The 21,412-nt window shown below is 43.6% G+C and overlaps 1 protein-coding gene across 17 annotated transcripts in view; it reads right to left on the bottom strand.

Moving 5' to 3' along the window:
- Positions 1 to 21,412, bottom strand: part of RGS6 (regulator of G protein signaling 6) — a 673,554-nt gene that overhangs the window by 99,768 nt on the left and 552,374 nt on the right. For 15 of the 17 annotated variants that reach the window (XM_049898647.1, XM_049898644.1, XM_049898660.1 and 12 more), the window contains 3 exons: positions 9,149 to 9,199; positions 5,274 to 5,380; positions 4,299 to 4,350 (listed from right to left, as the gene is read on the bottom strand). In XM_049898647.1, the coding sequence (XP_049754604.1) occupies positions 4,299 to 4,350; positions 5,274 to 5,380; positions 9,149 to 9,199 (210 nt within the window). Of the gene's footprint in view, positions 1 to 2,936; positions 3,040 to 4,298; positions 4,351 to 5,273; positions 5,381 to 9,148; positions 9,200 to 21,412 lie in introns of those variants that run through there. The other 2 variants (XM_049898658.1, XM_049898659.1) reach the window with 2 other exon arrangements.

Raw genomic sequence — 21,412 nt, 5'->3', positions numbered from 1 at the left:
TAGTAATAATATCAACCACCACCACAGTAGTAATAACATCAGTTACCACCACAGTAGTAATAATATCAACCACCACAACAGTAGTAATAATATCAGTTACCACCACAGTAGTAATAATATCAACCACCACCACAGTAGTAATAATATCAACCACCACCACGGTAGTAATAACATCAGTTACCACCACAGTAGTAATAATATCAACCACCACCACAGTAGTAATAATATCAACCACCACCACAGTAGTAATAACATCAGTTACCACCACAGTAGTAATAATATCAACCACCACCACAGAGGTAATAATATCAACCACCACCACAGTAGTAATAATATCAGTTACCACACAGTAGTAATAACATCAGTTACCACCACAGTAGTAATAATATCAACCACCACCACAGTAGTAATAATATCAGTTACCACACAGTAGTAATAACATCAGTTACCACCACAGTAGTAATAATATCAACCACCACCACAGTAGTAATAATATCAACCACCACCACAGTAGTAATAGTATCAACCACCACCACAGTAGTAATAATATCAGTTACCACACAGTAGTAATAACATCAGTTACCACCACAGTAGTAATAATATCAACCACCACCACAGTAGTAATAATATCAACCACCACCACAGTAGTAATACCAGTTACCACCACGGTAGTAATAATATCAACCACCACCACAGTAGTAATAACATCAGTTACCACCACAGTAGTAATAATATCAACCACCACCACAGTAGTAATAATATCAGTTACCACCACAGTAGTAATAATATCAACCACCACCACAGTAGTAATAATATCAACCACCACCACAGTAGTAATAACATCAGTTACCACCACAGTAGTAATAATATCAACCACCACCACAGAGGTAATAATATCAACCACCACCACAGTAGTAATAATATCAACCACCACCACAGTAGTAATAATATCAACCACCACCACAGTAGTAATAATATCAACCACCACCACAGTAGTAATACCAGTTACCACCACGGTAGTAATAATATCAACCACCACCACAGTAGTAATAACATCAGTTACCACCACAGTAGTAATAATATCAACCACCACAACAGTAGTAATAATATCACTTACCACCACAGTAGTAATAATATCAACCACCACCACAGTAGTAATAATATCAACCACCACCACAGTAGTAATAACATCAGTTACCACCACAGTAGTAATAATATCAACCACCACCACAGAGGTAATAATATCAACCACCACCACAGTAGTAATAATATCAACCACCACCACAGCAGTAATAATAATCACGTTGCTTCTGACCTCATGGTGACCCCATTTATGTCAGAGTAGAACTGCACTCCATACAGTTTTCATGGCTTTAACTCTTCTGAAGCAGATCACCAGGTCTTTCTTCTGAGGTGCTCCTGGGTGGCTTTGAACTGCCAACCTTTGGTTAGTAGCCCAGCGCTGAACTGTTTGCACGACTCAGGGAGTGCTACTATACCACAGCAGTAATAATATCAGCCAGCACTGCTGTAGCATTAATGTCAATTACCACCAAGTAGTAATGCTGTAATATCAGCCAACACCACAGTTCTGACTAAATTCTTACTCTGTGCCACATACACTGAGCCTTACATGCATCATTTCATTTAACCATCACACAACAATACAGGAGAAAAGGTACAATTATTATTGGGATTTTAATATGAAGTTTCTGAGGCACAGAGAGTTTGGATAACTTGCCAAGATCAGCCAGCTAGTGGAACCAGTTGATGCTGGGGCCCACTGCTGAATTCCCTCATGGTTAGCTGCTGTAGCGTCGGTCCTCAGCACATGGCAGCCCTATGCACTGTGGTGATCTGTAGGATTTTCACTGGTTGAGCTTTGAAAATAGACTGTCAGGCCTTTCTTCCTCATCTTAGTCTGGAAGCTCTGCTGAAACCTGTTCAGCATTATAGCAACATGCAAGCCTCCACTGACAGGTGTGTGGTAGCTACACATGAGATGCACTGGCCAGGAATCAAACCTGGGTCTCCGGCATGGAAGGCACTGAACCATCACTGCCCCCTGAATTCCCTCTTGGTAAATCCTTATTGGTTTTCTGACGAAACTGCTTTGGAAATGCTAGTGAGTACCTCTGCATCCTGCACCTTGAGTTCTCTCTCTGATGTGCCACAAACTGAGGCAGGGGAATTCAAAATAATTCTGCTTTAATGGTAGCCTGATATGAACAGTTATTTCTATCCCTGTTCATGCTGCACAACTCAAATTATGAACGAAGACAGCTTGGAGAGAGAGAGCAGTAACGCCCTTTTGCACTCGGTGTAGAAAGGCCTAAGCTTTACAGGTTTATAGTCAAATAAAGATTTTAATCTCACTTCCCTCCAGTTATCTGGCCCAACCATCATCCCACCCTCTCCCTTGCCTGGAAAAAGATTGTTTTTTCATATTCACGAGGGCACACCTGGACTCGAAGTGGAGCTGAGCTGCAATTATTCAAATTCCGAGTTGGGCTTTTGTGAGCTAGATTTCAGCCCCAGAAACACCTGTTTTATGAGCGGCCAAATGCACTCGGAGCTGGAAGCCTTGCTGAATTTACTCATCAAGCTCACAGTGAAGCTCTGGACAGTGAGAAGTCAGCCCACGTACCCAGCCTTCCGCACGAATGCTGTCCACAGACTTTAAAAGAGGAACAACTATAACAAACTACCTTATTAGGTAGCCCTATTAAGGTAACAAAAGATCCCTAGTGACGCAACAGTTAAGTGTTTGGCTGCTCACCAAAAAAGGCTGTCAGTTCAAACCCACCTAGCAGCTCTGCAGGAGAAAGACCTGGCAAACTGCTCTTTAAAGATAAAAAAAAAAAAAACAGGCTAGAAACTCTACCAGGCATTTCTACTCTGTCACATGGGGTCACTGTGAGTTGAAATCTACTCACTGGCCCCTAATGACAATTAGGTAATCACTTGCTCACAGCCCATCCTCAGGACTGGTCACAATTGCTGGCTTCCCCTCCGTCGCATGTGATCCAGAGGTGTAGCTGATCACACAGGTGTCCTGATGGGCCTCTTCTGAGCCTCCTTCCCCAGCTGCACACCTCGCTCCTGCGCTCTGCAGCCTATCTGCCCTCCCGTCACAAACAATCCTGCAAAGAACATAGGGAGTAACTGCAGGTCTCTCTGAGGGCCAGCCCCAATGATAGCTATGGACTGGACTGCCACAGCAGCTAAGACAGTGGTGAAGACACCATACAAAGGGGCAGTGTTGCTGCTTTGGCCTTTGTGGACATCCCCCATGGGACCGTGAAAGGAGCATAGGCTTTGGAGCCACTCAGATTTGAAATCAAATTCTGCCGCCTCTAGTGAGTGTCTGCTGATCACCTTCGATGAAGAACCAGAATGGTCAGTAAATGTTTAGAGTGCCAGCTATGCCTCTGGCATGTGCTATGCACTGGTGATAGCAGAATGAACAAAGTGGGCCAGCTTCTGCCCTCATGGGGCTTACAGTCAACTGAACCTTACAGTCAACTGGGCACTCAGACAAATAGCATATAGTGTGATAAGTGTGAGGATGTAGGCTCTGTGGGCTCAGGTTCCTTATCTGAAACATAGGGTGAAATATAGGGATAATACTACTTCTTCAGAGAACTGGCACGTAAAAAAGGCACATAGATGAGATTAAATAGTCTCCACTGAGAATATGTAGCAAGACTAACAGATCCCTGCCTGGACAGAGGTAAGTCCCTTCTTACTGAGGTGCCAGCCTCACCCACCGTAACGGTTTATTTTCCTAGTCCAGAGTAACTTCTGTCCACCCCTCCCTGGTCTGTCTTCCCTTCCCCTCAATTTTCAACCATTAAAAACATCAATAAGTTCTTAATAAGTCTTAACAAGGCTGTGAGAACAGTAAGAGTCAGGAGGAGGTAGCCCCTTGAACCAGCCCGCCCTGAAATCCTGTCCCAGGAAGAAGCAGTCAACAGTCACCATCTCATAGTGTTGGTGTGGGATCTTAGCTCTCCATGACCCCACAGAATGAACATATTAGCCATCCTTAATGAAAATTTTCTTCCCTTTCTCCATTCCCTTCCAAGGGCGGCATCTTTCTGTGTCCTCTGCCTTCCTTCATTGCCTGGAACAGGGAGTTTATTACACGCCCACAAGATGAGAAAGGATTAAGCAGGGTAATGTTGCATGCCACCCTCCTCCACCGCACTGTGCGCTGTGGTCGCCCAGACACCTAGCACTTGTCTTCTGCCCTCTGAGGAGAAACTCTAAGTGCGGGCTGCAGCGTCAGTTCTCACCATAGTCAGTGTTTTCAGGTTCCCAGCAGTTCGAGGGCCAGAAGTACGGGGCCTACGAAAGAGTACAAGGTCAGCACTCAGAGGCACCCACAGCGCCTGCCCTCCCTGGACCCAGTGAGGGCCCCTCCCTATGCCAGGCTCTGTCCCCATCTCCTTCGTGCTGACACTGTACACCAAATCCCCCTACTCCCTACCCCTGTTCTTTAGCGCAGCTGAGACCAGTCAACATTTTTCTCTGAGTACTGAGAAATGAAATCCAAGGTAAGCAAAATTAATGCAATGATAAGAAAATAGTTTTGCAGGGTAAAAATCTCTCAGCCCAAGCAATAAAAGTCTAACTCTGGAAGTCAGGCTGATACAGTTTACAAAGTACCCAAGCCCCAAGTTCCTCGTTTTCCTCCAACCCTGTCTGAAGAACTCTGTCCCAGACCTTTCCGTTTCGACCTTGACATAACCTCTTATCCCTTCCCCAATTCCCTCTAGGACAGAATCTGGTTAAGGGAATGGGAAATGGGTGGGAAGAGTTATTAGGATGTGAATAGAAACTCTGTACCAGAAAGGGAGACTTTGTTACCAAGCTAACCTAAGTTCAAATCAAATTAAGGCTGCCTCCTTCATTTACCAACTACCTCATTAATTCTCTCATCAACTCAGTTTTCTCATCTGTAAAATTGGTGATGGCTACCTCCAGAGGTTTATTCTTCAGGATCAATGAGGAAATACGTGTACTCAATAAATAACAGCTCTCGATGAAGGCTGGATCTGCTTTCCTCTTCCCTTTTACTATGATTTGAGTGGGGCAACAAATGGTTCAGACAAACATTTACTTGTCTTTCCCAGCGTTTTGGAGGGATAAGGGGGATTTCCCTTCATACCTTCAGTTTTTCTTTTTTCTTTTGTTTAGGTAGTTTTACTCTAAGATCAGATGATGGTGAGAAGAAAAGGTTCTATAGAAGGAGGAGCTGGAGGACCTACCTGGAAACGATAAAAGGTGCCATCATCCTTCATGGTGAGAACGTGGTCTGAGATCGGAAAGATGTAGCCCTGGGCAGCTATAAGGCTCCCCAAGTGTATTGCTTCAACTGCAGGGATAGGGCACAGCAGAGAGAAAGAATTAGGCAGCTGTCGGAACCCAGAGTTACTTAGCTAAAGTGTAAACTGGGAGGGCAGAATGGTAACCAGTGGTCACCTGTCATCACCTCAGATAACTCTGTCTACAACAGCCCTAGAGAGGGCAGGTCGCCAACCATTGGGAAGGGCCATCAGGTGGCCGGGTTCCTCTGGATCCCAGCTCTGAGAATCTGATGTTGTTCAAACTTTCACAACACATTCTAGAGAAAGTCTAGCTTCACGGCTAAGAACGTGAGCTTCGGAGTATTATTAGGTGACATTTCAGGTAAAGTGCTTAGCAGTGTCTGACACATGGTAAGTGCTCAATAAGTGCTAGAAGCCCTGATTCATGTTTTTAGCTTTATCTGTGATGATGATGGCAGCTTATTACGGCAGCCTCACCTCCCATAAACACTCTGGATTCATGTTGCATTCCCCAAGATTACAATCCCACCAGCAATGAGGACTCTCCTAAGGACAGAGTAAAACCTCACTTTCTCAGAAAATTTGAGGGTAGGCAATGGAGTGGGCAGTGGAATAGAGAGGCCAACCTGATAGAAATATTCTCTTTTTCACTCCTATCAACTTACTGTTTTGTTACTTTAGCACCAGCCATAAATGGATTCCTATAGGTAGTTAAGAATTAAAATTTATTCTGAGTAGAGTTAATAAAAAATAACAAATCTACATGGTTCTACCACACATAATAATCTTTCACAAATATAAAAAGTACTTTCACTTATAAAAACAAATTTTTGGACACGGAAATTGTTAATATGTTCAGGGAATCTTAGGAATTATTAATTTCATGAGCTCTGAATTTTTTAAAGTGACTTGTTTGGGTTTCACTTGCAAACTTTTCAAGAGGTTGAATATAACCCAAACGTTTTGCTTATTAAGAATCATCTATTCTCTTTTGCAAGAAACATAAAATTGTAATGGATGGCATTGGGATGAATGCAGTTTTATTTTACTTGCTTAGTGATGACCCACTTGTTTAAAGTCTATACACTTTAAGAATCATGGTTTCAACAAAAAGAGGAGTTTCATTACCCAAAGCTGCTCCTTCCCCTGGGAAACCCACCAAACTAAACCCACTGCTATGTAGTTGATTCCGACTCATTGCAACTCTATAAGACAGTATAACTGTCTCATAGGGTTTCCAAGGCTGTAATCTTTACAGAAGCAGATTGCCACATCCTTCCCCCTGTAGAGAGGCTGCTGGGTTTGGCTGCCGACCTTTTGGTTAGCAGCCGAGTGCTTTAACCACTGTGTCATCAGGGCTCCTTCTCCAGGGAACCCAAACCCATTGCTGTTGAGTCAATTCCGACTCATAGTGGCCCTGTAGGGTAGAGAAGGACAATCCCATAGGGTTTCCAAGGAGTGGCTGGTGGATTCAAATTGTCAACCTCCTGGTTAGCAGCCAAGCTCTTAACCACTTGGCTCTCCCCAGGGAAAAAGAGTGAAATCTAGTTAGAAGGTAGCTTTCATGCCACCCACCTGGGAGAAAAAACTGTCACCTCATTCTTTGAGCAAAAAGGTTTTCACTTAGAAATTTGGCAGATGGGAAGAAAGAAGGAAAGAGGGATGTACGACGACATGACTGGCTTCGCAGGGCCTTGGGCTGCTTTGCCTCATCTCCGTTTTCTATTCCCAGCTGAACGGTTCTTAACTCCTCCTACTCAAAAACTTCTCAAAAGCCCAGAAAATACCAGATTTCGATGTTTTATTAGCCAAGGGCATCACCGTAGAACAGACTTTCATAGACATGGCCCTCATCATTTGAGGCCTTATGCAACACCTTCGCATGCCAGGGACAGAGGATTCCAGAAGCTTATTCTTATACCAAAAGCCGGTTGAGGGGTCTCAGAAAAAAGTTAGCAATAATAATAAATTGTTGTTGTTAGTTGCCATCGAGTTCATTCTGACTCATGGTGGTCCCGTGTGTGCAGAGTAGTGCTGCTCCACTGAGCTTTCAAGGCTGTGACCTTTTAGAGGCAGATCGCCAGGCCTAGATGGGTTCGAACTGCCAAATCTTCGGTTAGTACTTGAGTGCCTAACCATTTGCACCACCCAGGGACTTCTAATAGTAGTAAATATATGTCAGAAATACAATGATTTTTTAGAATGGCAAAGAAGCCAGTGCTCTTGGAAGAAGAAGAGACCACCATGAGGAAGGCGTTCCCTTAGCTTTGCATCGTAATCCAGAGAAACAGTGGTCTGAAACAAACATAATGAACCTGGTAGACGTATTCAACCTAAATTTTGCAACTGGACAATTAGAAGACCGGGCTACATAAGAAAAACACATAGGGTAGTTGATTTGGGTTCTATCCCTTCAAAGGATTAGCATTTATAATTTTTCCCCAGTGAATTAAGAACTCGACTAGAATTAAGAATTTTCACTAATCATAAAAGCATCCACCAATCAGGATGGTAAAAAAGGCACTTCCATTAATGACTTTTCTGGCACTCAGATTTCTGGCGCTATATTTTACTGAACTGAATGTAAATTACCTTGTTTCATAGACAACAGTAGATTAGAAGCATTAGATTAAAATACACGTATGCTCAAGTCTGACATGTCCCCGGATGGTGCGAACGGTTACTGTGCCCAGCTGCTAACTAAAAGGTTGGAGGTTTGAGTCCACCCAGAGGCACCTTGGAAGAACGGCCTGATGATCTGCTTCTGAAAAGTCAGCCATTGCAAACCCTACGGAACACAGTTCTGACGCACATGGGGTTGCCATGAGTGACAATCAACTAAATGGCAACTGTATTTTTTTTTTTTTAAACTGGTTTATACAAATGATACTGTCTCATAATCAAGAGTAGATTAAGAGTATCAGGTTAAAATACATGTATGCCTGAGACTGATACCCTGACCCCAGCCTGGAATCACAGCTGAAAGTCAGAAAATTTACTTTTAAAAGCATAGCAGTTGAGGACCATCTAATTTGGGGCATATAGGCCTAATCACCCCAAGGTCTCCCAAGAACATAAGGGCACTTTAGTGGATCTTTATAAATACAACTTTTGGGCATCAAGAATACTCAGCTAAATAAGACAAGGAAGTGTATAATAATTTCAGAAAAGTATTAACTAATGACACATGGATGATAAACTTTACTTACCCAGAATTTTCATTTTCCTGGAACCCCGCCTCCCCATTTCCTAATTATGCTGTGAAAACAAATTTCACTATTTATTTTCTGGTGGGAGGACAGATTTGGAAAATGTTTTATTGGCCAGGGTTTTGTTGCTGTTTTTCTGGTAAGGTTTTCCTCATTGAAATGCACAATTAAAGTTAGAAAAAAAAAATCATTCCTTCACTTCTTGCAGAAGCAGAAAACAAAAGGAATCTTAGCAAATAATTAAACATCTTAATTGTGGATCAGGCAATCTAATTTTAAGAGCTGGTTCTAGGAGGCTGTTCGGTGACAGTGCTACAACTTATCTTTAATTGCTGCGGATAATGAGAATTCATCTCATTTCACGTGTCATTGTATTGGGCTCTTTTGCATTCTAAATAGTTGCTCATGTCCTCAAAGGGCGATTTAAATTTAAAGTTAGATATTCGGTGGAGAAAATCAATTAATTTTATTCATAAGAAGAGTGATTCCACATCTTGGAATTCACTTTAACCTGGTTTTAGGAGGGTAGCAGTAGCTAGTTTGGAACTTCATTATGGGATATCTACCGATACCATGGGCGATAAAGGCAGAGTCAAGGTCAAGTACCTGGGTCCTCAATGGAAAGGTTCTTCATCAGCCACTGCACAATGTCAGTACCTGCAACGATAAAGCAATTTTAAGTGAAGACCTCTTGGGTGTTTAACCTACAGTAGAAGAAACATGTCTACCTAAGAAACTCAATCTCAATTAGTGCACCCCTGGAGAGCTGGATAATGCTGGCATTTTTCAGTCCTAACCAACCCTTTCCATCCATCAGTATACTTACAGAGTCACAATCCTATTCTTTTCCAAAACACATCCTTTTGCTGATAACTCAGGATGATCTTGTATCCACATTTCTGTTGTTGTGGTTGGATGTTGTCGAGTTGCTTCCTATTCATAGTGGCCCCATGTGACAGAGTAGGACTATTCATAGAGTTTTCTTGGCTGTAATCTTTACAGAAGCAGATGGTCAGGTCTTTTTCTTGTGGACCCACAAGGTGCACCAATATGGTGCTTCCTGAGAATACCAGATTTCTATGACTTCTCCAAGGCAGGCTCAGGGAAGTTTTATCATGCCTGGCCCCCAGACCATTCCTGAGGAAAGAGGCCTCTTCAGCTCCCTACTCTTACTGACAAGGGCTGATCAACACAGGTGACCTCAGAAGCTCCTGTGAAAATCTAAATTTCCTCTACATGGGCCCATCCAACATGAAAGTGCCCCTGCGTCAGTGGCAGAAACTTTTACGTGCTCACCAAAACCTCTTTCCTCTCCTCTTGGACCACAGCTAGATCCCATTTCCAGGCTCCCTTGTGGTTGGGTGTGGACCGAGTTCTGCTGGTGATACATACCCCTTCTAGGCCTAGACCATAAGAACTCCTAAGTGACTCTCCAAGCTTCCCGCCCTTTAATTACCATCTGCTGGCTGAATGGAGAGGATCCTAAGGACCTAGGAGGGGCAGAGCCACAAAATGGAAGGAGCCTGGGTTCCTAAATAACCGTGAAAAATAACACCAATTTTGGGCTCTGACTTGACTGAGAAATAAGCTTTTTGTTGAGTTACACCCCTGCAATTTTGGAGTGTATCTGTTAAGCACCTAGTATTGCCTTAACTAATACAACATTAAGAGTCAGATGGAATCATAAAGCTTATCTACTATAACCCTCCCCATGCCATTTTTACACCCCCCAAAAGATATGCTGAAGTCCTAACTCCTGGTACCTGCAACTGTCACCTTATTTGGGAATAGGGATTTCGAAGATGTTATCAGTGAATAAGAGGTCATACTGGAGTAGGGTGGGTCCTAATCCAATATAAGTGTGTCCTTATAAAAAGAGGAGAAGAGACACAGAGGAAAGATGGCCATGGGAAGATGGAGGTAGTGACAAGAAGCTAGGAGGAGGCAAGGGAGGATCTTCCCTGTAGCCTACAGATTGTATAGCCCAGACAACACCTTGATTTCAGACTTCCAGCATTCTGGCATTGAGAGAATAAATTTCTGTCATTTTAAGCCACCTATATTGTTGTACTTTGTTATGGATCCCTAGGAAACTAATATACTTCCCTTTGGCCCTAGTTTTGCCCTCTGATCACAGAAAAACCAGTCCTCTTCTTTGAGACAAATATTTGGACAGTCCTTTTAATATATACCATGTCTTCCTGAATTTCCCCCACTCCAGGCAAAACATGCCTGGATCCCTCAGCTCTTTCCTGGCTTGGAGTCCCTCACCATTTTGGTCACAATCCTCTGCATATGTTCCCTTTTGTTTGCCTCCCTTTGAAAATGTGGCACCAAAAACTGAGCTCAATCTTCTAAGGACAACACAGCCCACATGATAATAGAGTAGTCCAATTTTCCGGAAGGTTCTGAAGTTCTGGTCAACCCATCTTTGTTACCCAAAGATCTCACTTTTAACCAATACAGACCTTTGATGGTAGCTAAAAAAAAAAAAAATTTTTTTTTTTTTTGTCATCTCAGAATGGAATGCTTGATGAAAACAGCTTAAAGAAAAGGCAATGTTTCTAGATCTCCCATGCCCGTTGTAGGTCTGAGGCCTTGATGTGAGGGAGAGGGCCTGCCAATAGCTTGCCTCGGCTGGACTCCCAGCTGAAGGATGGGATTCAACAGAGGGGTTTAGTGACTATTGCCTTTTTCCCAGAAATCAATTTTCCTAGAAATCTGACTGGTGGCTGGAAGTGGGATCCATACAGGCCTGAGTGCCTAGACCTTTGGTTCCTGCCTGGCTCTCTGGAAGGTGAATTAACCCTGCACAATAAGACTGCCAGGTCCCCATCCTACTCTTCCTGATGCTCCTTTGAGGTTCAGCCTCCACGGACAAGAATTTGCAAGCCCCCTGCATTTCAACCCCGAAGGCAGGACTTCCATGCCTTTGCCCACTCTTGCTCCTGGATGGCATCTATGAGCTAAACTTTGAGCCCAAAACACTCCTTCCTGTTCACTCACATTCTTTAAGAGAAAGAAAATGTATGTGCATGTGTGTCCATTTCCTCCAAATTGTACAAGTTCAACATTTGTCCTACGAAATAAAGAACAACGCAGAAATCAAATAAGAACTATAATCCCAAGATGGGGGTGGGGGACAGGCTCTAACCTGTTTTTTCCTCAAAAGAAAACTAGTTCTTTTTTGTGGGTTGCCTAGAAACTGAGAGGTTGGCAGCATCAGCTCCGGCACTCCCCGGGGCAGGCGGATTATCTTTCTGTTGAGCTCGCTGAACCATTATTTATCATCTGCCAAGATTGATTACTCACCCTGGGACAATGACAGCCCTTCCTTTCCCCTGTTAATTACTGTCATCATTAATATCCATGTCACTAATTAGTATTCATTCACATTGAAACTCCTTCCTTGCTATCATATCCGCTCCCCTGTCCACCCCAACCCTCGCCTTCAGCCCACTGTCTGGGTTTCTGTCCCCTTTGGCTTTATGTGTTCTGTATTGGGCCTCATTGTTCATTCCCAGTCTACCAGGCCCCGGTCTGCACTCACAGGGTCCCAAGCTCACATTTCAATACTTTTTTTTTTTAATTAGAGGAAGTCACAAACTCTTTTCCTTTTTTCTTTGCACTGTGCCCTGGCAGTCCCTTTTCTCATCTGGACACTGGTGTGACTGTCCCTAGCTGGCCTGGCCCCACTGCACTCAATCTGCAGAGCATTCATGCTGGCACCATCTCCAATGTGCTGTGGGCACTTTGGATTTCAGCAACCCACAACAAGTAGGGGCTGGTAGGCATTTGTGTTCTCAGGGCTCTGGGTTATTTCAGGTTTCCTTGGACTAATTCAGAAGTCCCTGGGTGGTGCAAATGGTTAACACACTCAGGCGTGAACTAAAAGGTTGGAGGTTTGAGTCCATCCAGAGGTGACTTAGAAGATAGGCCTGGCAATCATCTACTTCTGAAAAAGTAGCCATTGAAAACTCTGTGGAACATAGCTCTATTCTAACACACACTGGATTACCATGAGTTGGAGTCAACTTGATAGTAACTTTTTTTTTTTTTGGTTGGACTAATTTAAGAGCGCAGAAACCCTGGTTGTGTAGTGGTTAAGAGCTATGGCTGCTAACCAAAAAGTTGGCAGTTTGAATCCCCAGGTGCCCCTTGGCATCCCTATGGGGCAGTTCTACTCTGCCCTACAGGGTTGCCATGAGTTGGAATCGATTCCATGGCAGTGCGTAATTCAAGAGTGGCCACCTCCAACCTTGTGGCAGCAAGGAAACTGTGGCTTGTTTAGCCCCAGGAACAAGTAAGGAAGGGAAAGCTGTCATAATATTATGTTCTTTAAAAGATCTGTAATTATTACACTGTACAATCAGGCAAATACAGTGCAAGTAACCAACACAAGAAAGCATTTTTAGTCTTCTAATTTCTCTTTCTTCTCTCTCCTTTTCTTCTTCAGCTCCCGATCATTCTTTCCTTCTTGTTGAAGTAAGAATTCGAAGCAGATTATTTTCTATTCTATCTAAAATGAATTGTTGCCCTTTTGTTGGAGCCCTGGTGGTGCAGCAGTTAAGAGCTTGGCTGTTAACCAAAAGGGCAGCAGTTTGGATACACCAGCCGTTCCTTGGAAACCCTATGGGGCAGTTCTACTCTGTCCTATAGGGTCGCTATGAGTCAAAATTGACTCAGTGGCAGTGGTTTTGTTTTGTTTTTGGTTAGATTCTGGTTCTTATCTTAGGCAAACTGCTCTGCCTAGGACTTAAAGCCAATAAAGCAATAGTAGGAGTACATCCCAATAAAATGGAGTACATATTCACCCCTTATTCCCAAGGTTCCAAAATGCTTGGCTGGAAGTTTTCTTTTTGAGGTTAATTTATCGACATATATTCCAAGGACACCATGAAAAGCACAAGAGAGCACATGAAACACCTCGGCACTGCAAGAGTGTTTTATTAGTGTAAGTAAATATCTGTCATATGTAGGTATGCATTCCACAGTTTGTTGTACCGTGGTGGTATGAGCGTTGCTATGATGCCGGAAGCTATGTTGTTGGTATTTCAAATACCAGCAGGGTCACCCAGGGTGGACAGGTTTCAGCAGAGCTTCCAGACTAAGACAGACCTGGAAGTTGGTGATCTACTCCCAAAAATTAGCCAATGAAAACCCTATGGACCACAACGAAATACTGTAAGAATCACTTGCTTTGGACATGTTATCAGGAGGGATCCATTGCTGGAGGAGGACATCATGTGTGGTGAAGTACAGAGCCAGAGAGGGCAAAGGAGACCCTTGGTAAGATGGATTGGCACAATAGCCGCAAGGATGGACTCGAACATGCTGGCAATCATGTGGATGACACTAGGCAATATTTCATTCTGTTGTACCTAAGGTCACCAGGAGTCAGCGTTGACTCAATGGCAGCATCTATTTATCTAAGTGTGCATTATGTTTCATATATTTGGATATGTGTTGCATGTATGAATTTCAAGTATACATTTTATATACATGTGGTTGCTATCAGTTGGAACCGACTCAACGGCACTTAACAACAACAACATTTTATATATAATTATGTTTATTGAAGGGCTGTTTGGAAATAATCCAAAAGTTCCCTAGTAGGGGTCTGAATAAATTATGACTCATTCATACGATAAGTATTTATTGAACACCCAGTATATTAAGTGAAAAAGCATAGTGAGAACAGTATATATACATCAAACATCAAAAAAAATATTTATATTCTACTAATTATTGGGTGGGTTAATTATATATGTATAGTATACACAGATATGGAGAAAAAAGTTCTGGAAATATATTTAAACTGTTAATTTTAGGCTATCTTGGGGAAAGGGGAGTATCAAATTACAGGGAATTTCTATTCTTTACATTTCTGTATTATTTGATGCTCCCTTTTCCCCAAAATAACTTAAAATTAGCAGTTTAAATATACTTGCAGAACTTTTTCCCCCATATCTGTGTATATCTATATATATATAATTAGTAGAATATAAATATATTTAAACTGAGTAGTTTAAAATCAGGAAAGGTATAGGTCAGGGTTGTATCCTTTCACCATACTTATTCAATCTGTATGCTGAGCACATAATCCAAGAAGCTGGACTATATGAAGAAGAACATGGCATCAGGATTGGATATGCAGATGACGCAAACTTGCTTGCTGAAAGTGAAGATTTGAAGCGCTTACTGATGAAGATCAAAGACCACAGCCTTCTGTAAGGATTACACCTCAACATAAAGAAAACAAAAATCCTCACAACTGGACCAATAAGCAACATCATGATAAACGGAGAAAAAATTGAAGTTGTCAAGGATTTCATTTTACTGGAATCCACAATCAATGCCCACTGAAGGAGCAGTCAATCAAACGATATACTGCACTGGGCAAATCTGCTGCAAAAGACCTCCTTAAAGTGTTATAAAGCAAAGATGTCACTGTGAGGACTAAGGTGTGCCTGACCCAAGCCATGGTGTTTTCAGTCGCCTCATAGGCATACAAAAGTTGAACAAATAAGGATGATCAAAGAAAAATTGATGCCTTTGAATTATGGTGTTGGCGAAGAATATACCACGGACTGTCAGGAGAACAAACAAATCTGTCTTGGAAGAAGTACAGCCAGAATGTTCCTTAGAAGCAAGGATGGTGAGACTTATGTACTTTGGACATGCTATCAGGAGGGACCATTCCCCAGAGAAGGACGTTATGCTTGGTAAAGTCGAGGTCAGTGAAAAAGAGGAAGACCCTCAACAAGACGGACTGACACGGTGGCTGCAACAGTGGGCTTCATCCTAACACAATTGTGAGGATGGCACAGGACTGACTGGGTAGTGTTTGTTCTATGAGTTGGAACCAACTTGACAGCACCTAACAACACCACCAACACATTTCTATATTATTTGAAGTTCATACAAAATATCATTGTGTACAGAGAAAAATACTTTTTGTTTTAAAGAAAAGAGGGAAGAACTGGCTTTTGAGACCAAAGTATAGAGGGTATGGAGGATGAGGGGTTGCATGGACCAAGCTTTGCCAGGAGGCATCGCTTTGCACTACCTCCTGCTTCACCCAGGACCTGCTCTTCAGGCAAAGGTCAGAGAGCAGTGAAGAGGGCAGAACTCTCAAGGCTGTCTTTTTCCTGAGGAGTAGAGAATAGGAGGCTTGATTGTGGGCCTCAAATTGGTCGCTTGTTGTGGCTATCTGCCTGCCCCTGTAGACTCTACAAGGGCTGTTCATTCACCCGTTGTCCTGGACCAAACAGGACCTAAACATCTCCCCCGTGTTTACTTACTTACTTACTTATTTGGGTAGAGTAAGATTCTGTGAGCTTCTGGTGACTTCTAAGTTGTAATTAACTCCAAATCAATATAAACTGGACTTGAGTAAGCTGGTAAGGATCATCCAGTACTTCAGGTGGCTCTGTTTCTGGTTTGGGGGAGACCCTTATTCTAAAAATGTTCTGTTCTAGGCTTTGTCTTCAGGTGTTTGAAGCTTCTCCAACAATTTAACACCTGGCAGGGTGACCTGGGGCTTCCCGCAGACAAGATGATCTTACTATGACATGGAAACCCTGGTGGCGTAGTGGTTAAGAGCTATGGCTGCTAACCAAAAGGTCGGCAGTTGGAACCCACCAGGCTTTCCTTGGAAACTGTACGGGGGCAGTTCTACTCTGTCCTACAGGGCCGCTATGAGTCAGTAATTGACTTGACGGCAGTGGGTTTTTTGGGTTTTACTATGACATATGCCCAAAGTAGATCATGCAAAGCTGATAAAAGACTAGTTCCAGTGACCTGCAAATTTCAAGTCATGTGAAACTTGGTAGATCGTATATCACAGTACTGATAACTAAGGCATTTGGTATCTTACCAGTCCTCATGATTGGGGGAAAAACACTTTCTCTTGAACAAAATGTATCTGGAGCCCAACAAAAGAAAAGACGGTTCCTGCCTGCCCTGAGTGAGCTCAAGGACACCTCAATCAAGCGTATGACTCAGTGGACCAGAAGAGTTTTCATCCATCTGCTAAGGTCTCTGCTGCACCTCCGAGTGGAAAGGGCAGCTTCACGCCACACACATTGTATAGGTACCATGCACAGGTCAACACTTACGAAGGGGGAGTGACATTCTCCAAGTACCCAATAAGTATTAGCCAGAGCTGGGCTTGACCTCTGCTATCACGTATCGTCCTGATAATAATTCTGTACAACAGAATGACTCTTATACCAATTTTAAAGATTAGACCTGGAAAGGCCCAAGGCCATATAGCTAGTACCTGTTGGAGCCAGGGTTGGAATCCAGGCAATCTCAAGCCAAATATTATTTCTACTACACCATTCTGCCTCTTTTATCACTGAATAACTTTCCAAGTAGTATACAGAAAAAATTGAAAAAGTGATATTCTGTGCTCATGTGTTTTTCTGAAGCAGAGACATTAATTTAGTGACAATAATAAGTCCTGCCAAGATTAGTTATTAATCATTTATTGAGCACTTTCTATATTCCAGTCCTTGAAATGATCCTACTATAATAATCCTGTGACGTAAAGAGTTTATGGTTATCTCCATTTTGCAGATGAATGGAAGGACATTCTAAGTAGGGCAGTCCTTACAGTTTTAGACCTTTCTTTTATGCCTCAGCTTAAAAAAATCTTAAATGCAACAATTAGCTAGCAGAGAAAGCTTAATGTAAGAGGAAATGGGGCATCGGAGGGTGGGGACACGACTAGCTTGCAGTTAGGGAGAAGAAATGGAGAAGGAAGAAACAGCACGATGAAAAGTTTAGTGGCCTTTTTTTTTTTTTTTTAGGATTTTTGCTTCTGTTAAGATTACAGGCAAGAAAACCCTATGGAGCAGTTCTACTCTAACATATGGGGCCACATGAGTCGGAATAGACTTGTTTGAAATGGGTTTGGTTTTATTCTTTTACGGGGTTTACAGACAGAGGAGTGTTTGATTCAACCTGACCCCCACACTTGTCCAAGAAAAAGTGTGACAAATTTAGTAGATAAACACTTGCTTACCAAGCATACGAGGCAATAAGGCAGAGTGTTTATAAACCAACACTTCGGAGTCAGACAGGAGTTCAACTCATGGTATGTCACTTATAACATGTGTGACCCCAGGCACACCTACCCCAACTTCCATCTCTTCATGTGTCAGCTGGGGTAAACACTGCTTACTTACAGGATTAAATCAGATCACATACACAAAGCCCTTTGCCTCATGGTTTTCCTGAAATGGCCTGCTTGTTATCAGGCCACCTGCTTGCTCTGTGTCTACGATTCCTCATGTGAAAATGAGGACAATAACAATAGTACATGTTGCACAGGCCGTGAGGTTTAATGGAATCCTGTACGTGAATGCTAACACAGTGTCTGGCACGTAGTAAACGTTCAACACATGTTAGCTACTACTACAGCCAGTGTTTCAGGGGCCTTATCTTAGAACTGGAAATGCTGGCGGTTTCCATAATGGTTAAGTGCTAGGACTGTAAACCAAAGGGTTGGCAGTTCGAATTCACCAGGCACTCCTTGGAAACACTGTGGGGCAGTTCTACTCTGTCCTATAGGGTTGCTATGATTTGGAATTGACTGGAATGCAAGGGGCTTGTTTTTGTTTTTTTTTTTAATCTTAGAAATGAGTGTCTCACCAAGTCATCTGCATGGCTAGGACAAACAGCCGCAGCTGGGAATTCCTGTATTATTCACCTGCTTTTAAATTCTAGGCCTTAGACATTTTCAAACTGTCTTCTGATGTTTTTAGGAAACGATTTGCTGATGGACAGCTTGTTGGGTAGCAAAGCAAGAAGGACAGAAGGGGAAACAAAGGAAGGAATTGCACAGGCAAACTTTGGAAGCCCGGTGTGGCCTCACACAGGAAGAGGGACCCCTGCCTAGCAGCTTTTCTGGCCTTGTGCCTCTGGCCATTCATCTCTTGGGAGGTCAAGGTGGAAAGCAAAACAGATACCTTCACCCCTGTAATTCGGTCAAATTTAACAAGCCAACCACCTGTTCTGGTTCTGCATGCTCTGGTCCCTGATGTCTCTACATCGTCTTCTCCTCCCCGCTCTCTCTTTCCACCACACGGACTGGACTGTCTTTCCATTCCCAGAATGCATTGTGCTCCGCCCACTGCCGGGCCTGTGCAAATACTCTTGGGTCTTCACTTCACCTCTAGGCTAGTTGACTCCAGCTCCTGCGCATCCTCCAGTCCTAATGCCCTTGGGAAAGTCTTCATTGCTCTCTAGACTAGGCCAAGTTCCTACAAGTTCCATTCACTTGGAGAGAATGGGGCTCCGTCCCTTTGGAGCACTTTTCCCAGTTGGGAGTTAGACGCCTTTTTGATCAATGTCTGCCTCTCCTTCCCAGCTACAGCCCAAGTGAGCAGGCACTCTGTTATGCTGTCCTCTTCCTGGCACTCAGCACAGGGCAAGCTCATGGCTGAGGCTTGAGTAAATGTTATCAACTCATAGTTATGTACAAATATACATCAGATAATGCATATCCATCCGATATATGTACATATTCATTTACACTTTCTTGTTTTTTTTGATAGCTGACGAAAACATCACCACAAACTAACGCCAGACCTTGAAAGGGATTTTGCAACCACTGTTTTCAAGGAAAGGCTCAGAGTTTTTCATTCACTCATGGTTTTTTCTCTCAAAATTACATCTTTTCTTGTAAAAAAAAAAAAAAAATCTTGACAAGTGTGTGCTTTAAAAAATATTAAAAAAATAATAATTCGAAGCTTTCCTTTTTCCTTTATTAAACTTCAACTGTCCACTGGAAGGTAATGGGGAGCAGAAGCAAAGGTGAAATCTTCAACTCTCTTCCTCGGGCTGAAAGACCCCCTGCCCCTCACACCTCTCCAGCCTGTCCCTGCCGTTCCACTCACCGCCAGACTGCAGTCTGCAAGCGCCTTGTCTCTGGCTGTGGGCCAGCGAGGGATTTTCCCTTCTTAACAGAAAGGTCCCTGGGTCACTCTGACTTGGTTTTGAACAGGTTGGAAGAATTAAATCCAGACACATCAAATATGATTTTGGACCCAGGGGTACCCAAGCGTCACGCGTATCCAGCCACAAACCAGGGCCCCCCAGGACTGCCTCCCAGGTGTCTTCCCCCAGGCCAGACCCATTGATTGCTGGCCTACGTGGCCTATGGCACCTGGGCCCCGCAGCGAGCCACAGCCCACGCAGCAGGCAAGACAATCAGCTCCTGGGAAGCCACTGGTGGGCGTTCTCCCGCAGCCCCCTCCCTCTCCCAGGCTCTGCTCTTCCCCATTCCCTGAAGTTTAAAGCTTCCCTGCACATTATGTAACAGAATAGGGGGCAGGAGACCAGGCAAGGTTATTACCAACTCATAAATCAACCGGGAGGCTTTGCAAGTTGTGGCAAGGTGTCTGAGGTGCGCTCCCCGGTTTGTTATCTCACCCAAGCCCCCACGACTGATTCATAACCTCATAACCCTTCTGCATCCCAATCCCATCTTCCATCTAACTGTTGGCAGCTGAGTACATGATTTGCAAGAGGATGTGGGCAGTGCAGACGTGGGGGTGGGGGAGAGATTAGTTTTGTCAATCAAAGGCGTCTAGGGCGAGGTGGCAGCACACAGGATTTAGCACAACAATCGGCTTATTAAAGGGAAGGCTGAACACAGTTACATTGATTAGGCTTCAACGGCGAAGCCAAGGGTCCCGGCCACTGGGGGTGTGGTCTCTGCTCCGGGAGGGTGGCTGCAGTTGATGACCACTTTCCACTGAACCCAATGGCAGGAATGTAAAACAAGTGAGCAGACTGCTGCTTTTGGGACGAACAGGGATCTAACATCCACCAGAGGGCATCAGCCTGTTTTAAGGACTATGAGTGCTGGGGCGGAGGGGGCTGGAGCAAACCCCATGGCTGCAAGACATCAGGGACTTTATTACCTTCCATTGTTGTCTAAGGTCCCTGGGTGGCACAAATGCTTTATGCTTGACTACTAATTGAATAAGTGGCAGTTTGAACCCAACTGGCAGAGCTGTGGAAGAAAGGCCTGGTGATCTACTTCTGTAAAGATTGTTGTTGTGTGCAGTCAGGTCAACCTGACTCCTGGTGACCCTATATGACAGATTAGAACTGCCCCATATGGTTTCCTAGGCTAACCTTTACAGGAGCAGATTGTCAGGTCTTTTCTCGCACGGAGCAGCTGATGGGTTCGAACTGTTGAAATTTTGGTCAGCAGCTGAGCACTTAGCCATTGTGAAACTGGAGTTCCTTCTCCGTAAAGATTACAGCCACAAACATTCTATGGAGCAGTTCCACTCTGTAACACATGGGGGTCACCATGAGTCAGAATCGACTCAACAGCAACGGGTTTGGGTTTTTTTGGTTAGTGTTGTCTAATGTTCATCGTGTGCAAACTTGAATCTGACATGTGATTCATGAATATTTTAATAAATTAATCTGTGGGGACAAGGGGAGCGGGAGAGGAGAGTGAAGAAATATCCTTTAAGACACCAGGTCCTCAGGCTGCAGTCACTTCTGGCACCAGCTCAGCCTAACGACACTATTAGATAAACAGTACTCACAGCACTTCCACCGCAGGCTTTAAGGTTTAATTAAAGTCTGCAAAGTGCACTGGAGACCTGCCACTGCTTTGGAATGGGCAAGGGTGCCCACAGCAGGGTGTGTGAGGAAGCCAGGGTTCAAGCAGCTTCCAGGATGCAAAGGCTCTTGATCAAAGACTTCATTGCTGTTGCAGCTCCAGCTCCCTAGAGCCTGCCCCCAGATCTCCATCAGAGAAGAGCTCCAGCTTGAGTGAAAGAAGTTGGTCTTTGTAATCAGACAGATTGTGGTTGTTAGGAGCCGTTGAGTTAGTTC

The sequence above is a fragment of the Elephas maximus genome, chromosome 10 (genome assembly GCF_024166365.1).
Source record: "Elephas maximus indicus isolate mEleMax1 chromosome 10, mEleMax1 primary haplotype, whole genome shotgun sequence".
NCBI classification, from domain to species: Eukaryota; Metazoa; Chordata; class Mammalia; order Proboscidea; family Elephantidae; genus Elephas; species Elephas maximus.
This window is presented reverse-complemented; position numbering and strand designations above follow the sequence as displayed.